The 22939-nt window shown below is 43.0% G+C and overlaps 1 protein-coding gene across 5 annotated transcripts; it reads right to left on the reverse strand.

The window, feature by feature from the left end:
* Positions 1-5044: 5044 nt before the first annotated feature.
* Positions 5045-22939, reverse strand: tspan33a (tetraspanin 33a). Of its 5 annotated transcripts, none has more exons than XM_069909617.1 (9): positions 22571-22648; positions 20434-20461; positions 19275-19332; positions 18468-18595; positions 17820-17894; positions 11171-11266; positions 10021-10146; positions 8700-8861; positions 5045-5884 (listed from the first exon to the last, which is right to left on the reverse strand). In XM_069909617.1, the coding sequence occupies exons 2-9, from the start codon at positions 20443-20445 to the stop codon at positions 5783-5785; spliced, it is 759 nt and encodes a 252-aa protein (XP_069765718.1). In that variant the 5' UTR covers positions 20446-20461; positions 22571-22648; the 3' UTR covers positions 5045-5782. The 5 variants fall into 5 exon arrangements, with proteins under 5 accessions (XP_069765718.1, XP_069765719.1, XP_069765716.1 ...); XM_069909618.1 differs by lacking the exon at positions 22571-22648 and adding an exon at positions 21590-21647; XM_069909615.1 differs by lacking the exon at positions 20434-20461 and having other exon boundaries at positions 22571-22939.

The raw sequence follows: 22939 nt of genomic DNA on the forward strand, positions 1-22939 counted from the left end.
CTTTGAGGATATAATGGGTGCGGTGGATAGAGGGGAACAGGTTGATGTTGTATATTTGGATTTCCAGAAAGCATTTGATAAGGTTCCGCACAAGAGTCTTATCAGTAAGTTACAGGACAGTGGAGTCCGGGAAAGTATATTGGCCTGGATTGAAAATTGGTAGTCTGACAGGAGGCAGAGAGTCGGGATAAATGGGAGTTTTTCAGGTCAGAGTTAGGCCCACAACTGTTCATCATTTACATTGATGACTTGGAGGAGGGGACAAAATGTGGTGTAGCCAAGTTTGCTGAAGACACCAAATTGAGTGGAAGAGCAAATTGTAATGAGGATGTGGAGAGTCTTCAGAAGGAAAGAGTTAAGCTGGATGAGTGGGCAAAGGTCTGGCAGATGGAGTACAATGTTAGTAAGTGTGAGGTTATCCACTTTGGCAAGAAAGATAAAAGAGCTGAAAAACTACAGCATGCTGTGCAGAGGGACTTGGGAGTGCTTGTGCATGAATCGCAAAAAGTTAGGTTGCAGGTGCAGCAGGTTATTAAGAAGGCAAATGGAATGTTGGCCTTCATCGCTAGAGGAATTGAATTCAGGAGTAGGGAGGTAATGATGCAACTGTATAAGGTATTGGTGAGTCCGCACCTGGAGTACTGTCTCTAATTCTGGTCTCCATATTTGAGGAAGGATATACTGGCTTTGGAGACGGTCCAGCGGAGGTTTACTAGGTGGATCTCTGGGATGAAGGGGTTGACTTATGATGAAAGATTAAATCGTCTAGGATTGTATTCGCTTGAGTTCAGAAGAATGAGAGGAGATCTTATAGAAACATATAGGATTATGAAGGGTATGGAAAGGATAGATGTAGGAAGGATTTTTGAGCTGGCCGGGGAAACTAAAACGAGAGGACACAGTCTCAAGATTCGGGGGAGTAGATTTAGGACAGAGATGAGGAAAAATAGTTTTTCCCAGAGAGTAGTGAATGTTTGGAATTCTCTAACCAGGGAAGAGGTTGAGGCTGCCTCATTAAACATATTTAAAATTTGGTTAGATAAATTTTTACATGATAGTGGAATTAGGGGATATGGGGAGAAGGCAGGTAGGTGGAGTTAGGTCATAAATTAGATCAGCCATGATCGTATTGAATGGCGGAGCAGGATCGATGGGCCATTTTTGGCCTACGCCTGTTCCTACTTCCTATGTTCCTATGACCCCAAGGTTGTAGGATTTTTTAAAATGTCAGTGCATTTAACATGTCTTTTAAAGTCTGTATGGAGCTGTTGGCTGTAGGACCCTGCAGAGCCATACCACGTCTCTGCTCACCACTCTCCCGGGTCTGCACCAGTGGCAGCAACACTACTATTAATTTTTGTAGATTAAGCCGAGACTTCCCAGCCTTTCGTTATAGAACAATCTCTCCATTTTAGGTATCAGTCTGGCCTCAATGGATATTATCCCCAACATAATCTAACATCAAGTCATGTTATTAAGACAGCCAATTAAAAACCTGATCACAGATATGGGTTTTCAAAATTGACTTGAAGGAGGTGGAGGGGTCTTGAGAAGAAATTCCAAAGTGTGGAGCATTGATAGGTGAAGGCAATCCACCAACAATGAAGATTCAAAATGCAAGGAGGCCTACTTGTGGAGGAGTGGTTTTTCGTACGAATTAAATCACAGAGACAAAGAGATGTAGACTTAGAAGTTAAAAGTGAGGGGAAGAATTTTAATGTTGAAGTTTTGTCTGGATATTAGTCAGGGGACAAGAATGGTGTTAGTTTAGACACAAGTATCGGAATTTAAGGCCCAGGCCTAATGTATTCCATTTTCTCCTCACTGTTTCAGGATCTAAAAATCAAAATTAACCCAAGCCTTGAGGTTCTCAGCAGAACAGACCCTTAAATTCATCATGTATGCAGCCAATTTATCAGATGATAAGGTCCTCTTTTTGCATTGTGTCTGAACATTTCCTTAAAAAATAGATCATAAATTGATAGAAATATTTGATCCATTGCACCTGTAGCAACGTTCTGAATCCTACTTTCTTCCCATCTTCAAATACTTCTTACTCCCTTCATTTACTTCCTCCACCTACTTCAAATATCACAAAAGAACAATGTCCTACTCTTCCTCTTGGTACTTTTGCTGATTAAAACATTGCATTTTTGTCTGCAAAAAAAAAGTGACTTCTTAAAAGCTCTGTAAAGCCTCCCCAAAGGCCTCAACACCCATGCTAAGCACATACTGCTCCAGGTTATGCCGAACCAGAAGTTTTTTTTTTTAGAAGGAGTATAACTTAGTCTAGTAAGCAATGTTCCCCCAACTATGAAACAGTCCTTCAAATGATGAGATAGTGGTCAGGTCAAGCTTGGTGTTCTGCTTGTTGGCTGGATCAGAATGTAACTGAGCATAATGGGGAAAATAGCTCTGCAGGAGAGGGGAGCTGGCAAGTTGCTGCTCAACAGCATTTGATAAACTTCCTACCCACCTGCCCTCTCAGGGATCTACAAGTCCATCTGTGAATGAATCTTTGGTTGCACATTAGCCTCAATACCAACAGAACTGAAGCAGAAGCAAATCATCCCAAATCCCCAAGAATTTCCTGGGAAGCAACAACCACACCGAGGAATCTTTAAGGATTTAATTTTTTTTTCAATAAGGGATCCTGCAACTTTTCCCGCCACAAGTGGGACCTCAAAGATCCTGCTTTTCAGCTGGCTATGCCCCAGCGACCTTGCCATTCAGTGAAGACCCAGCACACACATGTGGCAGAAGATGATCCATATGCTACTGAATACAGTAAAAGCCCTCAGTATCCAGCACCTAAGTGGATTGGTAGATGCCAGATAAGTGAATCTGCCAGTTGCTTGAGTTTGCATGTTTGCAAACTAACCCCAATTTTAAACTTTTGCTTAATTATTTCCATGATTTTTTTTTAAACCTGTTGCTTGAATTCCAGATAATGGGGATTTTACTGTTTTAAGCAAGAATGAAAAATGTCAGGTTTACATGCTTGTGTGATAATTCACACATTTTATTTTAACGTACAAGAGTCCCTTCAAATTGGCAGAATCCAGTCTATAACAGGGATGCCAATGGTAACACAACATTTAAGGCCACTCCACCTCTCAGACTCTTTTCACGCCAGTCAGAACTATCTGCCAGCTCCATTCATCTCATCAGGTTAGGTTCCAATGAAGTGAATGGAAAACAATGTGAAAAGGGGACTATAACTGGCAGCCTCTGCTTTTACATTTGTATGCTTCCGGTAACAAAGGACCAATTTATCCATAGATTGCAACACACAGAAGGATGTCCACTTCTGTTGCAGATCTCTGCCTTGCCAAGGGGAGGTGAAATCTCACCTTTACATGGAAAATAATAGATTTCTGTCACCAGCAGCTCAAAAAGTAAGAGAGAAATTGCAATAGGTCATGTTCATCCAAATATTTAGTGTTGCAAATTCTGAGCTATTTTAGATTAAACTTCGTTTTCAAAACAAGCTCAAGTATAATTTATACTTTAATATTCCAGGAACGAGCTGAAATTGCATCCAAATCAAGTTACCACCTCCTCAAGGAAGTGGAACTGGAAATTACTTTGCAGAATACCCACTAACACTCTGATATGTCCACGTCATTTACCCAGCATTCCATTAGCTGTTTACCAGTGTCAATGAAGGCACTGTACAAATGGTCTCAGGATTAGCTAACTGTAAACATTACCAGTTAGCAAAACACCACCAGTAAATGTTGCGTGTGTATTTGTTGTGGGGGTAGGGAGGTGGTGAACATGGGGGTGGCAGAGTTTGGCCAAGGATAGGGCTGGATGTTAGCTGTGAATTCCTTCATGGCCAAGTGAAAGTGTTTGCAATACTGCAATTCTACCATGCCCTGCTTCCCTTACAAGGGGGCTTGGGGGAGGGGGAAAACTCCACTAACAGCCTCAGTGTGAACAACAGCCTGTCAAAGTGGACCCTGTATAAAAGTTGTACTGAGGCTGTACATACAGTTTTGTTTCTCTCTCTCTCTTCCCCCACTTCCTCCTCCAATATAGTAGAGCAGGCAGAGAGGAGAATAAATAAAGGAAATAAAACATATTTGGGGCAGGGCTCTGAACTCAAATTGACAGTTAAAAAAAAAACAAGTAGAGTTCGTCTGCTGGGAGTGCCTGTCTTGGCAGGTCTTTGAGACCACACACAGACAGACCTCCACCCTCAGTCAGAGCAGCTCGTGAGGTCCTGGCAGACAAACAGACTGGTTTCATATTTAATTGCCAGCTCATCTCCTGCAGCATCCATCTTGAAAAATAAAAAAAGATTTAAACAAGAGACAGTTTGAAGTACTTTGTGAACCCAAGAACAGCTTGCCAACAGATAAATGGCCAACTATTTTTAATAAAATGCAGAAAACCTGGGCCTTGTGAATCTTTAGCCTCACACCCAGCCTTTCAGTTTTTAAAATTTGGTCATCTATCCCGTACGCTCTCACCACTCTCAGTAATAGGGAGGGGATGATGTTATCAGGAAAGTGTCAATGAGTGAGGGAAATGTGCAGATTTTCCCAATAGGACTGCAGTTTATCACTGAGTGGGAAACAAAGATAGGCTTCTCTTTCATAAGCTCAGATTCCCCGCTACCAACTGAGAACTTACCCCATCTTCTGATCAGTTGACAACTGCCCAGCATTCTCCAGGGCAGGACAAGTCCAGATTTCTCATTGAACATGTGACATCCCATCATTATTTCTCTGCAAGTTGGGTAGGTTTTGCTTCTGAACCCCACACCCTCCCAGAGTCTTTGTGAGCCTTTAGTAATTCCTCACAGATGCACAGTTCGCAGGCTCTGGCAAAGCAGTGGAGCTGATTTTTGCTACTCACTTCTACCCCCCAGGAAGCAGCCCAGCTCAGCCAAGGAATTGGTGACTAGTGGAAAGGGTGCTGGGAAGGCATAACCCATCTTCCCTTTGAGCTGAACCAGATCCCAAGGCTAATCACACCTCTAACCCTCGAACAGAATACTTTGTACAACAAACAAATTTACTGAAAAACACATCACCACAGGTTAATGTTATTTTATTAAAAGACCAAAATATTCCATTTACTAAAAAAATTACAATAGTTGTTAGAATGAAGATTATATTCCAACATGTGCGCACACATGATTCTTCAATATATCGACTCCATATCTCACAGTACTTTATCCCTTTTAGTGCCAGGTTAGTGGCCAGGAAGTAGCATGGCCATGAACAAAATCACCTGACAGGCAGGGGTTTGGGATCCCTTGTTCAAATGTTCACTGTTTTCACCCCGCATTGTCCCACTGACTGAAATAAAGCAGTGAAAGAGAACAAGACAAATTAACAGATCGACAGCGACTTGACAGACAAGTTGACCATTGCAACAAATTTGGGGACAGCGATAAACCCATCGTACAGATGATAAAACTCCATGAAGGCCAACTGCAAGAACTCAATGAGAAAAAATGAGTGTGTACCACAGTTGTGCTTTATACCTGTACCTGACAACCACGCCACAGAACACTATGTGTTATGAAACAAGTGAATTTATTTCACTGTCTGATGGATGGGATGAGAAATCCATTTAAAATGAGTTAAAGCCATCCACACATCTAGTAGATGCCATGCACATAACCCACTGAGAACAGAGTGGCAGTTTGTCAATCGTCATGGACGGCAGTCCTTTCCGAGTAGGTAAATTCATCATGTGAAGGATCTCTCATCTGGCCACAGGAACCACCAACCCTCTCCTCTCCGTGGATGTAAAGAGGGCTTGTTCAGTACCAGGGGTCTGCTCGGTGTTGGCTGTTATACTTCTGGAGCTCAATCTGATCTTTGATTTGATTGATGAGGATCTGGGAGAGAAGAATTCCCACCAACTGGAAGCAGAAGCAAAGGAGAGAAGAGAAATAAACAGATTTGATTTCATTTCAGATTTATTGTCAGAGTACATATGACATCACATACAACCCTGAGATTCTTTTCTCCTGTGGGCGAGGCAGAATTACCACTTATTGGTAATGCAAAAAAAAATTGTACACAATGTACATGTAAACAAATAAAGAAATGTAAACAAATTGACTGTGCAATATAGAGAGAGATTTTAAAAAATAAAGTACCAAAGTAAGCTTAAACAAGTTTGTTGCTGAGGAGTCCGATGATGAAGGGATAGTAGCTGTTCCAGAACCTGTGATGCGAGTCGTGTGGCACCTAAACCTCTCCTGATGGTAGCAGCAAAAACAGTATATGCAGGGCAGTGTGAATCTGAAAGTAGTGTTTCCTGAAAATGTTCTCGATGGTGGGGAGGGTTTTATCAGTGATGTCCTGGGCTGTGATAAACACAGATTCCCCAACAGCATCATGCTCACAACCTGTTTGCAGAATCCATGTCATCGAGAGTAACTTGGCCAATGATACAGGAATCTATTGGTTCAAATCCTGAGCACATCTTCTGAGTGACAGTCCAGGGCTGCACTGCCAGAGTATCAAATTTAAACCCAGGTTCCATCTGACTGTTCAAGCAATGTAAGGGAGGAATTATTCCCAGTGTCCTGGCTGGTATTTAATTACTCAACCAGATTGATATTTGCAGGATTTTGATAGGCACAAGTTAGCTTCCAATTTTTCTACAGTACAGAGTGACCAGTTTACAACCTTTCAATTACACAGCTGTGTGGGACATTGTAGGGTCATGAAAGCAGCTTTATAAGTGAAAGTTAATGCATTGTTAAAGGAACACTGTTGCCTTTCCAACCCCACCAGTACATTCCTTACAGAGGTCTGTAGGCAAATTGCCTCCACATCACTGCAGCAGAATGCCCTGTCTCAAGTCACCATTCCCCACACTAAAAGGTGTTCCTTTCCCAGTGTTACTTCCACCCCCCAAACCCAGCCCATACTGGGGATGGAGGGGCACACAGTAATCTCATTAGATAGACAGGGAAATGCCAACTCCCAAGAATGGAGAGCATGAGGAAAGCAGAACCATTTGTACAGCAGACAAGTTTACCAAACAATGGCATTTTAATTGAAACACGCAAAGGTTTCAAATTTTTGAGGCCAAACGGCAAGTTTGAATAGGTGCTCCCATGCTTGTAGTCCAAATTAGACAAATCTTGATTAATTTTGCTTTTACCAATAGCCTCAAAACATCTCTAAAAATGTACTTCAAAAGCAATGAAGCACTGCTAATGTCAGTCATGAATATGGCTTCAGCCATGCAACACTTGTACAAAGACTTGTACAAGATTACACTTGTACAAGATTACACTTGTACAAGATTACATTCATCAATGATGGAGGAGGCTCCAGAAAAAAAAACCTGGATTAGCAAAAGCATAGGTAACGATGCATAATTTTGAATGGCATTATTTGCCATTCTCTTCTCTCTCTCTCTCTCTCTCTCTCTCTCTCTCTCTATGCACATATATTTCAATTAACACAAAATAACCAGTTTTGTTAAACAATGATAACCAGAAAACACTCCAGAATGGAACAAAAAAAAATCAAGCCCCAAATTTATAATTTAAAGAGCAATCTGAAGAATGCATTCAGTCAATGGACTTGGTAACAGAAAACAAGAGGATGGGAAGAGAAAACTACTCCCTCTAGTAGCCAGAGAGGGAATGATCTTAAAAATTCTTGCTGATCTTTTATGGATGAGCTGGGGAGGCACATCTCCACATTAAGTGCAGTGGAACTCTAAAACACCCGAAGGTCAAACACTGAGCAACAATTCTCTCTTCGCACCCCCCCCCCCCCCCACCCAAAAGGTTTGCTTACTGAAAAGAATGGGGATTATGATATACAACTTCAAGCTGAACACAAAAATAATTTCAGATTTGCTGTATCACATAGGAAGCTGGAGATACATTAAATGAACTTTTATTGAATTTAATGTGTTTAACCACATAATGATGCTGAACCAAGCTCTCAGATTGACTGCACATGTTGCACAACAAATATGAGGAGCCCAGGGTTTGTCTTGGTCATCAATTTTACAACCAAAGTAGAGCTCATAGGCTTTTTTAATAAGTGCATTCATACTGCATCTTTGAGCCTTAAGCGTGTATTCATCATAAATGTAACAGAAAGTATCGCAGCTGTTACGACATTGATGAGACATTTCTGCTGTATTGAATCTTCCTGAAGACAATAAATGCTATAATTGAGTACACTCATTATGCTATTGCCTGAAGAACATGTGTATCCACATGCATTCAATCTATATCAATGTAATGCACAGCATCTGTATATGCGAGTTGCTTTTTATAGCCTGTCTGCATCTATCCTAACTTAACATGCCCAGGCCTATGACAACATTTGCATAGCACCTGTATTGACTGACCAAAGCAGCTTGGTTTGTGAGCAATATACTAGTAGACTTAAAATATGACAGAAAGTCACAAAAAATAGGTTACATCTCACAAACAATACATGACAGGAAAAATTTACAGTGATTTTCATGATCAGTAGCCCAAAATCCATAAATTACACCCAAAAGTTTTCAGGAAGAAAAATCTTTGGTCCAGTGAAAAGGCCATTTGAACATCTTAAAGTTTTGAAGGAAGAAGGCCCAAGGTACAGAATTAAATCAGTGCTATCTGCATTCAGTTCAAATAGAATGGTGGAATGGGTTTGAGGGGCAGAATGGTCTACTGAGGTAGACATGGGTGAAATGGGCAAGGCACTGACCTGTGGGATGGCGAGGCCCAGTGCTACTCCTCCCAGTAAGAAGAGGTTGCTATGGATCCAGTTGACTAGCTTGTCGATGCACCCATTGGTGTAGATATATTCTTCTGCTGCCAAGTACTCCAGGTCCTGCATGCCATGCCCACACATGGTGTTGATCACTTTCTGCAACAGAAAGACAAATGGATCAGAGTACAAATGGGGAGGGCAATGTCCTCCATCTGAGACACAATAGGCAGGTCATTCTTGCCTTGAAATCACCCCGCTCTCCCCTGAACCATGTCATTATTCAACAGTTTTTCAAGTGTGTCCCCAAGCACAGTATTCTGCTGGGATCCTGGTTCCTAACATTTCAATGGGACCCAAGATTGAACCAACCACCCTCATAGAATGGCTATCAACAAGACGCTGCTCCACCATCTAAATCCTTGGGCTGCAAGACTGGTTCTGTGGTCGGCACCACAGAATATTAGAGGTCTTTGATGTTCACAGATATTCATTACCTGTGCTTGCAGCATGTTTAACTTAGTGTAGGGCTAATATAACCTACCAAGAAGCCTGTAGAAGAACAAACTACCCCACTTGTCTCTCTGGAAGGAAAGGTAATGTTGCATTAATGCGCCAGTTGCTTGCAAATTGCTCAAGACATTGCAGGTTGACAAGTTTCACTCAGTGCATTTTATGCTGCTTTCCAGCACATCTCAATGGGTTCAGGACAAACTAAGATTTGCTCTTTGATACAGTGCCATAAATTGTTCAAAATGTCAGGTTATTTTCAGAATGAAATTATATTTTTCATCTTATCCAGGCTTTTACATTTCTAATTTCTGTTTTAATGTTCTGTGGCTTTGCCAGGAGCATCCAACTAAATGGAAAGACTGGATAAATCCAGTCCAGCTTATGCGATACAATTAGAACCTGTACAGGCACATGAGGGCCTGAGGATATGTTGCTGAAGACAAATGGAGCAGAAACATCAGGTTCTGCCTCAGAAAAAATTAAATTGATTAATATTCTTACAAAATTTTTATCAGTTGCTTCAGGATTCAGGATAGGCAACGCCAGATAACGAGCATTCACCGTTACTAAGATTGTATACTGAGGCCACTTTCAAGGTTTGGTGCAGACGCAAGGAAGGGCATGGGAGAAGATGTACTGAACCGCTGCAGTAAAATTTTTTTTAATATGACCTATGGAACCAGAACATACACGTTACATCAATGATGTCCATTTGTATTCATTGAGTTCTTCTGTTCTTTAAAGCAGGCACAGGACTGCAGCCTCTGTTTACTCACTACAAAGGTTACCCACCTCAGTCACTCACCTCCTTGGAGTGCAGGCAACAGGAATACGGCACAGAGCAGCGTTCCCGACTCGGGTTCTCCACTGTGCAGTTAAAGTACATGTTATGGCTCCAATCCTTGTACGAAATTCCCCCGCAGCAGCTGAACTGTCAGAGGGAGGGAAGACATTAAGGGAAAGGCGGAAACAAACATTTTCTTACCAATATCAGGAGATGCAGAAATTTCCCCAGTGTCTTGCTATAAAATTATTGACAGATTCTGAAACATCATTAGCTTATTAGCATCTTAGATAAATCCAGAGTAAAGCTTTTTTTTGGAAAACCCATCACCATTCATAACTAAATAAGCAATGATCTCAGGTACAAGGTAACAAGTTCTCCTCTAAGTCACACAGCAGCAGAATGGACATTTAACTTTACTGGGAGTAAATCCCACACCTCACGATACAGCAGAACTATGGGCAAAACTTCACTGTGCACATTGCAGTGGTTTAGGAAGACAACTTGCCACCAATAGCAACTAGGGATTGTCAATGAAACTGGCTTTGCAAGGATGTCCATACCCAGGGAATTAATTTTATTAAATAAAATAAATCACAAGTGAGCTTCACAATACGAAAGTGGTTGGTGACCCCAAAATTAGGAGAAGGTCATCAAAGATACAAGGTTCAGGGAGAAGATGATGCAATGGGCTAATATAACTGGAGATAAAAATAAGCAAGGTGTCCAGCATCCAAAACATTAGACAGTATGATAGAGTTACTCAGGTTATTAAAAGGTGGAAACACAAATGAACAAATCTGATATTTTGTCTGAAAGGGATAGAGCAACAGAAAATTACAATCAACATTGAAAATTGGCAAAAACAATCACAAAAGAATTACTTTGATTTATCATGTTCCATTGTTTAAGATTTTTTTTTAAAAGCATCAAAAGGCTGGAAAATATAAGATTGACAACAGCATTTGTTCAAACCAGCTAGCATACATTTTTTCTTTGTTACACTCACTTGAATGATATTTTCTGAATATTTAAGAAGTCCAAAGGACTAGAAAGGAAAAGACAGAGAAGAACCTGAAGGAGGTGAGAGGTGCAACACATCGAGGAGAAAAGCACTAGATTAGTTAAAGACCATTTAGTGCATAAAAATTTAAAGTCCACAATACTGAACCTGCTTCTGCCCATAGTCGATGAGGTTCTGGAGATCCAGGTCATCTCGGTAGTGGATTATTGCACTATCAATGATCTCGCTGACTTTTGATCGGGCCTGTGTTGGAAAGCAATAGTACATTTTGGAAATTAAAGGCAGAGTCAGCTCCCACGAATCAAGCATCTCGCTAGACAGCTTATCACAATCCATAAGGCCCTGTTGCCACTTGTGGGCAAAAATGCACTTCTAAAACCTATAGCAACTATCTTTGGAGTGTGAATATTCTATTACTGGTCTAAAAAAAATGTTAAAAGCAACTTTAAAAGCCTCTGTGATAGTTTGAGATAAAAACCAGGTTTACGTGAAGTAGTCAGCTTGTTGTAGTGATAAAAGATTTGGCCACTATTACCAAACCTGACTTATTTATGGCACAATCCCACATTAATGTAATTAACTCAATGCAATTGGCACCAAAATCCAATGATTACCCATTGTGGGAGCACCTTTACCCCACAGATGCAAGTGTTTAAACCACTGGTTCTCAACCTTTTTTTTCCACTCACATACCACTTTAAGTAATCCCTAAGCCACAGCTGATTAGTAAGAGTTTGCTTAAGGTGGTATGCGAGTGGGAAGGTTAAGAATCACTGCTCTAGACTCCATTGTTATTTAAATATTTGCTAGAGGAAAAATCGTCATTGGCCCATTTCCTTTGGCGTTATGAAACCGTGCACATAATGAGTCAATTAACTACAATTAAAACTGGTTTTCAAACTTTTTCTTTCCACCCACATACCACCTTAACCAATCCCTTACTAATCACAGAGCACCTATGGCATAGGGAATACTTAAAGTGGTACATGAGTGGAAAGAAAAAGAACCACTGGTTTCAACCATAACAGGAGTTTCTGGTCCAGGCTTCCACACCTTGCTGCGTTTTTACTCTGAGCCACTAGAGGGGGCTGAAACTCCACAAGGCATGGCTGAAGAAGCAAAATCCCTGTGATTAATAAATTTGCAGATGACACCAACATTGGTGGTGTCGTGGACAGTGAGGAAGAGTATCTCAGTTTACAACAGAAAAGTTGGAAAGGTGGATCAAGGTGTGGCAAATGTGGCTAACTCTGATGTTGAATAGGATCTACACAGTGAATGGCAGGGCCCTGAAGAGTGACAAAGAACAGAGAGATGGGGGTGGGGGGGAAATACAGGTGCATGGAAGTGGTGACTCAACTGGACAAGTTGGTGAAGAAAACTTTTGACATTTGCCTTCATTGGCAGGGTATAGAGTACAAAAGTTGGGAATTCATAATACACCCGTACAAGACATTGGTGAAGCTATGCTTAATGTGTGCAGTTTAGCACAGGGTTAGGGTTAGGCTCTTTAATCCCAAGAGCAACCATTTTCAACATTCCTACCCCCCCCCCCCCACCTCACCAGGTCATAGCACATTTAGGGGAGACCACGGATTGAAATCACAAAATAATTTTTATGGTAGGAGAGATTACTGAAGAAACCAACAGAACTTGACAGCTTCACAGGGAAGGGGGCCAATAAACTTTGCTCAAAGGGGACCATGGTCAAGAATGACTACCCTAGAGCATAGGAGATGAAGGGAAAATCTTAATTTATAAAGTAAATAGGCATGGATAAAGTGAATGCTCAGTCTTTCCCTACCCCCCCCATCCCACCCCCCCCCCCCACCAGGGGGACAGCTCTAGAATGAGAGTGCTCTGGTTTAAGGTTCAAAGTGAAAAATTTAAGAGGGGTCTGAGGGGCAACTTTTTCACCCAGATAGTCTATATCTGGAACATGCTGCCAAAGGAGGCTATAGAAGCAGGTACAATTATAACATTCAGAAGACATTTGAACAGAAAGGGCTTGGACGTGAGAGTGGCGTGAATCTGTAGTGAGGAACCATATATGAATCAATTAGAAAGAGGTGGCACAGGAGCAGAACATATAGAATCACTGTAGGTCGAGTGAGGAAATAGCAAGGGTAAAAAAAACATCTGTTCTATACAGATCTCCAAACAGTAGTCGGGATGTGGACAAAAAAAAATGGAACAGCAGATAGAAAAGACTTGTCAGAAGGGAAGTATTATGGTCGTCATGAGGGATTTTAACTTGCAAGTCATTTGGGGGAAAAAAAATTAAGTTGTGACTGGATCTCAAGAGACAGATTTTGTCAAAAGCCTTCAAGGAAGAGCAGCTTGTTGCCGAGTCCACTCGGGGATTGGGTGTTGTGTAATGCACAAGAGGTGATTAGAGAGCTAAAAGAAAGCATTAGGGGGCAGTAATCACAATATGATCGAGTTCAATCTGATATTTAACAAGGAGAAACTAAAGTCAGACGTGTCGGTCGTTCAGTGGCATGAGAGAGGAATTGGCCAAAGTAGATTGGAAGGGGGCTCTGGTCGGGAAGACAACAGAGCAGCAATGGATAGAGTTTCTGCAAGAAATGGGGAAAGTGTAGGATAACTACACAGCAAAAAAAGGAGGAATTATCCAAATGGAAAAATGTCACAACTGAGGCTGACTGGGGAAATCAGAGCTAATGTGAAAGCAAAAGAGAGGGCATGCAAGGAAGCAAAAAAAAAATTAGTGGGCAGATAGAAGATTGGGAAGTTTTTAAAAACTTACAGAAGGTGACTAAAAAGCTCATAAGGAGGGAAAAGATGAAGAATGAAAGAAGGGCAGCAAATAATATCAAAGAAGGTACAAAAAGCTTCAGGTATAGAAAGAAAAAGTAAATGTAGGATCACTAGAAAAATTATAATGGGAGACAAGGAGATGGGAGAGAAACTAGTATTTTGCATTGGTCTTCACTGTGGAAGACACAAGCAGTGTGCCAGACATCAAAGGTATCAGGGAAGGAAAGTGAGCACGGTTAACTATTTCGAGGGAGAAGGTGCTAAGAAAGCTGATGGTCTAAGGGTGGATCAGTCTCCCGGACTAGAAGGATTGTACCCTTAGGTACTGAAAGAAATAGCAATTGTGGAGGCATTGGTCATGAGCTTTCAGGGATCAATTGATTCAGGCATGGTGCCAGTCAAAAATCACAAACGTCACCCCACAATTCAAGAATGGAGGGAGGCAGAAGGAAGGAAATTGAAGGCATGACGTCAGTGGTCGGGAAGATACTGCAGTTGATTGTAAAGAATGAGAATACTTGGAGGCAATGACAAAATGGACAAAAGCCAGTGTGGTTTCCTTAAGGGAAAATCTTGCTTGACAAACCTATTGGAATTATTAAAAGTGACAAGCAGGCTAGATAAGGGAGATGCAGTGATGTTGGGTATTTGGATTTTCAGAAGGCCTTTGACAAGATGCTGCACAAGAGACTACTTAGTAAGAGCCCATGGTAAAACCAGAAACATGCTAGTGTGGGTAGAAGATTGGCTGATTGTCAGAAAGCAGAGAATTTGAATACAGGATCATTCTGATTGGCTGTCAATTGCTCGTGGTGTACCACAGGGATCGATTTTGGGGCTGCTTCTTTTTATGCTGTACAGTTTATTAATTAATTGGATTATGGAATAAATGGCTTTGTAGCCAAGTTTGCGGATGATACAGGAGCAGAGAGAGGAAACATGGAGGCTGCAGAAGGGGTTAGACGGATTAGAAGAATGGGCAGAGAAGTGACAAATAAAATATTATGTCAGGCTATGTTTTTTTGCAAATGGGGAGAAAAATTGAAAATTCCCAAATGCAAAGGGACCTGGGAGTCCTCGTGCAGGACAGCCTGAAGGTTAACTTGTATGTTGAGTTGGTAATGAAGTAGGCAAATACAATGCTAGCATTCATTTCAGAGGGGAATAGAATGCAAGAGCAGGGATGTGATGTTGAGGCTTGTAAGGCACTGGTGAGACTCACAGAGTATTGTGAGCAGTTTGGGGCTCCTTATTTCAGATAAGATGTGCTGACTGTTTATTAGGATGATTCCAGGAAATAAAAGTGTTATCATATGAGGAGTGTTTGACAACCTTTGACAACCCATTAATTGTAATCACAGAGAATGAGGGAGCATCTTATTGAAAGATTTTGAAGTTGAACGGCATGGACAGAATAAATGTAGAAAGGTTGTTTCCCATGGTGGGAGAGTCTAGGAAAAGAGGGCACAAGGCACTTGTGGAGTCCAGGTCATTGGATGTATTCAAGGCAGAGAGTGATAGGTCTTGATTAACCAGGGCGTCAAAGGTTAAGGGGAGAAGGCCAGGCAGTGGGGCTGAGTGGGAAAATCGATCAGCTCATGATTAAAAGACAGGGCAGATTCAATGGGATGAATAGCCCATTTCTGCTCCTATGTCTTATGAACCAAATGTAAGCAAATGCGATAAGTCCACAATGCAGTTTTGGTTAGCAAGGACAAAATGGGCCAAAGGGTCTGTTCCATGCTGCGTGACTACTGGGCTACATTTCACTCAGCATCTTTTAGCTCATCCACAAGACCTTGTTGCACACCCTTGGCATCACCACCTTGAGTCCTTTGGCAAGCTCTAGGAGTTCTCAAACAAACCACAGATATCAGCCTGCTTGGTTGAGAGGTCTTTGCAGGCTGGTTGCTAATGTGTTAGATAACAAGGCACCAGATCACTGAGCTTTTATTACTGTTCAGGCTGGCTCCCATTTCTCTTTAAAAAGACAAAAGGAGCTGACTTGATAAAGGATCAGAATCAGGATTTATTGTCATGAACAAGTCATGAAATACTATATTTTGCGGCAGCATCGTAGTAAAATCATCTTATGACGTTACTATAAAAATTAAAAATAACAATAACAATATCAGTGCACGAAAAGTAAGGCCATTGTCTTTGGTTCATTGATTATTCAGGAATCTGATGGCAGCGGGGAAGACGCTGTCCTTGTGCTGCTGAGTGCTCGTCTTTAGGTCCCTGTACCTTATCCCTAATGGTAGCAGAGTGAAGAGGGCATGGCCTGGGTGGTGGGGGTCTTTGAGGATAGAGGCTATCTTTTTAAGACAGTGCCTCATGTAGATGTCCTCGATGGGTTGAAGTCTGGTGCCTGCAATGGTGCAGGCTGAATTTTAACAACCCTCTGGAGTTCATTCTTGTCCTGAGAGTGATGCAACCAGCCAGAATACTCTCTGTGGTACGCCTGTAGAAGTTTACAAGAGTCTTCGGTGACATACTGAATCTCCTCAGACACCTCACAGCATTGTAGCTGCTGGCGAGCCTTCTTTGTGATGGCATCAATGTGGAGGCTCCAGGACAGATCCTTGGAGATGTTGACATCCAGGAATTTGATGTTTTTGATCCTCTCCACTTCTGAACCCTCAATGAGAACTGGGTCGTGTTCCTGACTTCCTCCTGAAGCTCACAATCATCTCCTTGGTTTTGCTGAGGTTGAGCGCAAGGTTGTTGTCATTACACCACTCAACGAGCTGATCTATCCCCCTCCTATATGCTTCCTCATTGCCATTTGTGATTCTGCCAACAACTGTGGTGTCATTGAAATACTTGTAGATAACATTGGAATTGTGCCTGGCCACACACTTGTGAGTGTATAATGAGTAGAGTGGTGGGCTAAGCACACATCCTTGGGGTACACCCGTATTGATAATCAGTGAGGAGGAGACATGTTTCCAATACATACTGACTGTGGTCTTCCGATGAGGAAGTCAAGGATCCAGTTGCAGAGTGGGATACAGAGGCCTAGAGTTTGTAGCTTCTTGATCAGCACTGAGTGAATAAGATTGGGAAAGGGCATTTTAAGGCAAGCAGAGAGAAGTTTCAACTTCAGAGAAAAACTGACACCAGACATCATGGATAAAAGAAAGTGACATCCAATGTGAAGTTCAGAAAATCTTCCTCCAGGGCTTGGCTCATAAAGGAAACTTTTACAAGAGAGAGTGAATGAGCAAGAGAGATGTCGATGCAGAACATTTATATCTCTTGTTCTGTGGACAGGGTTAGATGGAGAGCAATTCATTCATTGGCCCATAGAGCACAATCACGTATGAATGCAGAGCTGAATGCTATTGTTTCCACACAATTGTTTTCCACATGGGTATTTCATGAATATTGGTTTGTAGAATTTAGAGGAAAAGAATCAATCTGAGCAAGGCTCCAAAAATATTTAAACAAGTCTCAGCCAGCAAACAAGCAACTGGTGTTAAGATTACAGAAAGTGCAGGAATGGAGGTGGAGCGGAACACCAGCTGCAAGAATCAGTGAGACACAAGGAAAACAGGCACTTTTCACAGGCTTGGATCAACCAAAAAGGATTTTGAGTCAATGAAGGACTTCTGAAGTGTAGAGATGATTGTAAAGAAGTTACAGAAAATCTGTAGTCACCATGGTTAAAGTATTAAAAAAAACACAAAATGCTGGAGAACCTCAGCAGGTCAAACAGTGTCCTTTACGTAGCAATGGTAGAAATACCTTTTGGGCCTAAGTCCTTCATCAAGGAATGAGTTAGAGGAACCTTTCCAAATTCCACACTTGAATGTAAACCTTCCCTCAGTCCCATCAGTTCTAAAAACCCCAACAGATTCAGTCTCATCTCAGCACTAAGCCAACTCTTTCCTGAAGGCCCACCACTGCAGACATAGCCCTCCTTTCAGCCCCCGCACACCAATAGCTACACACTCTCGCTTGCCACCTTGTCTGTCCATATAGATCTTCACTAAGCAAAGCAAAATCATACCTTATCTGAAAAGACGAAGCCAAGAACCCCAGCGACCAGTTGTAGCAAAAATACCAGCGTCAGGCAGATAGAGAACTGGAAAATCAAATCACATTATGATCAGCAAAAAATGGCAGCAGAGAGAAAGGGGGGAGACTGACAAGTGAATGTAAACCATCTCATTTTAGCTCTTCACATAATCATTGCTTTTGAATTGGTCTGCAAACAACATTTTATATATAAGGGATACCCACTAAGTTCCTAGTTTTCTACTCTATGAGGGAGGGCAGGCCAGGGGGAGTGCAAGACAGGTGTTGGTGTGGAAAGGTAGAAGTTCAGGGGAAGTGGATGCATCTGTAAAGTGGCCAAAAGGCATTCAGAACAGGCCAGGTCACATTAACAATGTCCTACCAACTCGCCATTTAACACCTCAGTAAGCAGTTATTGCCGCATTTAGGAAAACACCACTGGCCTTCAGTGCCATGTCCCGATTATGTTCACAGACCGTCTGTGTGGAATACCCATCCTGAGGACACCTTCCTAGAAGGTGGGCAAAGGGAATCTCCAAGAGAGTTCTGATCACAGGAACTGTTGGCTCTTGGCTCCATTTCTCACACAGACAAGGGAATGATGATGCTCCCAGCACCCTCAAAGCAGAGCATCACTCACCGTCTGCAAGAGACAGATGTTCTCCCGTAACGATCCAACGCACCCACAGAATGTGATGAGGAACATCAATGCACCCACCACAATGAGGAGAAGGGCAGGGTCCACAGCGAGGCAGGCCATGGCAGCCTCTGCAAAATGTCATATATCCATTGATACCCAAATTCCTTTTCAACTGCTGATCCTCTCAAACTGCTACTCCCCATTGCCCACTCTCCAAATTAACCCAATACTACAATCATATCCCAATTCGCCTCTTCTCCAGTTGCCAAGCCTAAATCTCCATCTCTTGAACCCACGAAACAGCTTTATATCTCCTCAACCCCAATATCCTTGAACCAACCTTTCCCATGCCTCCCCCCCCCTCCAGGTCCCCCAGCCCTTCCCATGCCCCCCCCCTCCAGGTCCCCCAATCCTTCCCACGCCTCAGCCCCCTCCAGGTCCCTAGCCCTTCCCCACGCCTCCCCCCGCCCCCCGGTCCACAACCCTTCCCTTGCCTCCCGCACCCAGGTCCCCTGACCCTTCCCACACCTCCCCCACCGAGGTCCCCCAACCCTTCCCACACACATCCCTCCCCAGGTCCCCGACCTTTCCCACGCCTCCCTCCCAGGTCTCCAACCCTTCCCATTGCCTCCCTTCCCAGGTCCCCAGCTCTTCTCATGCCTTCCCCTCCCCCACCAGGTCCCCAACCCTTCCCATGCCCTCCCCCCCCCCCCAGCTCCCCAACCCTTCCCACACCTCCCTCCCCAGGTCCCCCACTTCTTTCAACCCTTTGTCAACAGAGTGGTGAAAATAATGAGCAGCACTCACCAGCATGCTTCATGACTCTGGCATACACACCAATGGCAACCATTACCAAAGAGATGGTCTGGAAAAAAGAAACCATGGTTACACAGGAAGATTAAACTGGTGGTCATTGTACATAGGATCAAGCCTGTAGACCCTCTGCTCTTCAACAAGCAGAGACCATATCGACTCTCTCCTACGACCACCCACCTTCAATCCCAGCACATTGTCTGGGGATTCCTGGTTCCCTCGCCCCTCTCAGTCCTTTTCTAAACTAGTCTTGCACAATCTATAGTTTTTGAGAATGGGTCAACCATCTTGAATTGTCCAGGAATTTAAAAACTAAAATCAGAGACATTGAAGAAATACATTTATTTTATTTTGTTTTAGAAATTGGAAAAAGTTAAATGCAACTCCTTGAGTTACTCAATTTGTTTTGATATTGGCCGCAGGAATCAGTTACACCTATTGGATAGTTGGAGCTCAGGTGAAGATACTTGCAGGAACATCTCATCAAAAGATGAGAACCCTGGAATTATAAATAAAGCCAGCAATCAAGGCTCAATCCTCCTTGCCTGAATGTAAGGCAGCAATAGATTTCATTCAACAAATTGCCTCTTAGGAGAAAGCAGTTAAGAGTCAACTCCGTTTGGAGGGAACTTGATGGATGAAGACATGAGCAAAATCCAAAGAGGTTGGAATGGTTCCTCCCTCACTACTTATTGAAATAGTACCTAGTTTCTATTTAGTCCACTCTCCCCAAACCCTTTTCCCTCCCACCATGAATCTAAGGGATGTCAACCATGTAACCTTAATCCTTCAATAGTTAATTCAATTGACACATGGCACATGCCAATACCATTGATACAGGTTCTCACCAGCTCTCCCTTCCTGCCCTATTACTTTTCTCCAACCACTATTTTAAAGGGAGTCAAGCTGAAGCCTCCAACGTAAGAGCTGTGAGTGGAATGCTGGGGGGAGGGCGAGGAGGAAGATGAGGGGTCCATTTGGAAGCAACTGATGCTCAATGGCCCTTTTGAAAAGTGTGATTCAAAATACCAATCAGGTCATGTGACCTGCTGAGAATCCTGATGTGGAAAATTAAAATTTTGGTAAGTAAATAAAAAGAAATAATAGCTGCCATTGTTGCACACGTGATCTCAACATTCATTTGCACGGTTACCTGTAAGAACATTCATCTTCTCATGTCTCTGTTGGTAAAATAAACAAAGCAGAACATGAAAGCTTCTTTTGATCATTTGACAGTGAATTTTTGTTCAGCAAGTTTGCACAGGTATAGCCACAATTATTGCAAACATAGAAGTAATTTGTTCCCTTCAAGGAACTTGATTAGGGCTCCTTCCTTCCTGACTCATTATTTTCCTTGATGTTGCATTACTATCTCCCAATCTACCCCTGCAACCGCAAGAAGTGCCGCACCTCCTCCCTCACACCATCCAGGGCCCCAGTCCTTCCTACTGAAGGGACACTTCATCTGTGAATTTGTCAGGATATTTACTCCATCTTGTGCTCCCAATGCAACCCCCTCTGCATCGGGGATTGCTTCGTTGAGCACCTTTTTTCTGCTTGCAACAGCAAGGATTCCCAATGGCCAACCACTTCAACTCCTTGCCACATTGACATGTCTGTCTATGGCTTCATGTACTAGCAAGTTGAGGCCACCCGTAGAGAAACAATACTTCACAATCCGTCTCAGCAGTTTCCAATAGATGACATCAATATCCATTTCCAATTTCTGTTAACACCTTTCCCTGGTCTCTCCCTTTCCCTCTGCCTCCCTTCCTTCTCTTGCCCTTTGCCCACCCCCATCAGTTTTCCACTTCTTTCTCATCTTTCCCCTCCCACCTGTTAGCCTGTGCTCCACCCCTTCCCCTCTTTTCATTTGGCCATCTGCCTGATTTTCAGCACTCTTGAAGAAGGGCTCAGGCCTGAAACATCGATTGCTTTTGCTTTCAAGGGATGTTGCCTGACCTGCTGAGTTGCTTCTAAAAGCTAACATTGAGTGAGAGATTAAGACCATCTATGACAGTCTACCCTGAGAAATATTGCCATTGGATCAGTTATATCCACCCAGGGTCTGCACTGGTTTAATATCCCATCTTTCATTGTCATAGGGGTTTCAGTCAAGGGATGGTTCACAAGCTCACTTGAATTTAGAGTGGTTCTCAACCTTCCCCCCCCCCACCCCCAACTCACATACCACCTTAAAGTATAGGATGCCATCGATGTTCTGTGGTAAATAGGGATTACTTGAGGTGTAATGCAATAAAAAAAGATATTTCCTTCATTATTACAATGAATATTCTGTAAATACAAACTTCTCTTGATTTTGGAAGACTCTTGAAAACTTCAAGATGTACATTCTGGCTGGTTGCATCATTGTCTGGAACTGAGGTCCAACACTCAGGACAAGAAAAAACATTCCAGAGGGTGTTGGGCAAGGACATCTACAAGAGGTGGTGCCTTAAGAAAACAGCCTCAATCCTCAAAGTCCATCACCACCCAGACAATGCCCTCTTCACTCTGCTACCATCAGGAAAGTACAGGAGCAACACCCAGAGGCCGAAGAACACCTTCTTCCCCTCTGCCATCAGATTCCTGAATGAGCAATGATCCAGACTCGACCTTATCTTTTCCTGGCACTATTTTCGTGTCTTTTGTAAGGTGGTTTTAGAAATGTTTGTACTCCGATGCTTCCGCCAAACCACGAATTTCGTGACAAGTTCACGACGATAAATTCTGGTCGACAAAAGAACTCCATCAGTCCATAGACCGTGGTCGCGCTGCGTAACGTGTTGCAAAGGAAGTTTCCTCGGCATCCTCGTAAACACGAATTAAAGGGGCTGGGATCGCTCTGCTCGGTGTTTGGTTCGGGTGTTCAATAGCCGAGGAGGGCAACGTGCCTTCACATTTCTCCGCCACTGTTGCAATTCAATGCAGAATAAGGTCGGGATTGGGGCAAACAGCCACAAGCGCGGAAGAAATGGAAATTCCCAAAATTGTTACAAGTCCATGAACTTTAAAAATGAGCACGCTATGATTTTCCAAGGCACCGAGGGGAACTTCGACTCCAATAAAATAAACCTTTCAATCAACCTGCTCCAAGAAAATGCGAAGAGATTAAATTCTTGTCCTTCTTTCTCCGAACATGCCTGCACTAAGAGGGACAGGTTGCTAAGCTGCAAGTTTGTCGCCGGTTAAAAAAATACCCAGCCCGCAGACCGGCATAAATTTCCCTCGGGACACAACATAGATCCACGGCGAGTTTAGCCACAGATAACGATTGAGGAAGGACTTACCCAGAACAACATGTTAAACAAGAAGAGTAAATATTTAACCACGGGGTTGACGAAGGTGAAATCCTCCCCCACCTTGCGGCTTCGAGCCATGGATTGGTACAGATTCCTCGGGATACAAGGTCCAAAGTGCTTCGAGTCGACGCCGCGGACAGGGAAGGCTGACGATTGCCTTCACGGATAGTTCCAGGCAAGGTGATCACCTGCTTGCGGCGTTGCAGCCTCCACCGGCAATTAACACGAAAGTGACGAGCCAGCCCTGTAGGTCAACCGAACGTACAGAGGGGGGTGGGGGGGAGCAGCTCCGGCTCCTTCTCCCCGCACCTTATTGGCCCGCCCTTGTCAATCCGCGCATCCCATTCGATCCGAGCT

This window comes from Narcine bancroftii, chromosome 13 (assembly GCF_036971445.1).
Source record: "Narcine bancroftii isolate sNarBan1 chromosome 13, sNarBan1.hap1, whole genome shotgun sequence".
NCBI classification, from domain to species: Eukaryota; Metazoa; Chordata; class Chondrichthyes; order Torpediniformes; family Narcinidae; genus Narcine; species Narcine bancroftii.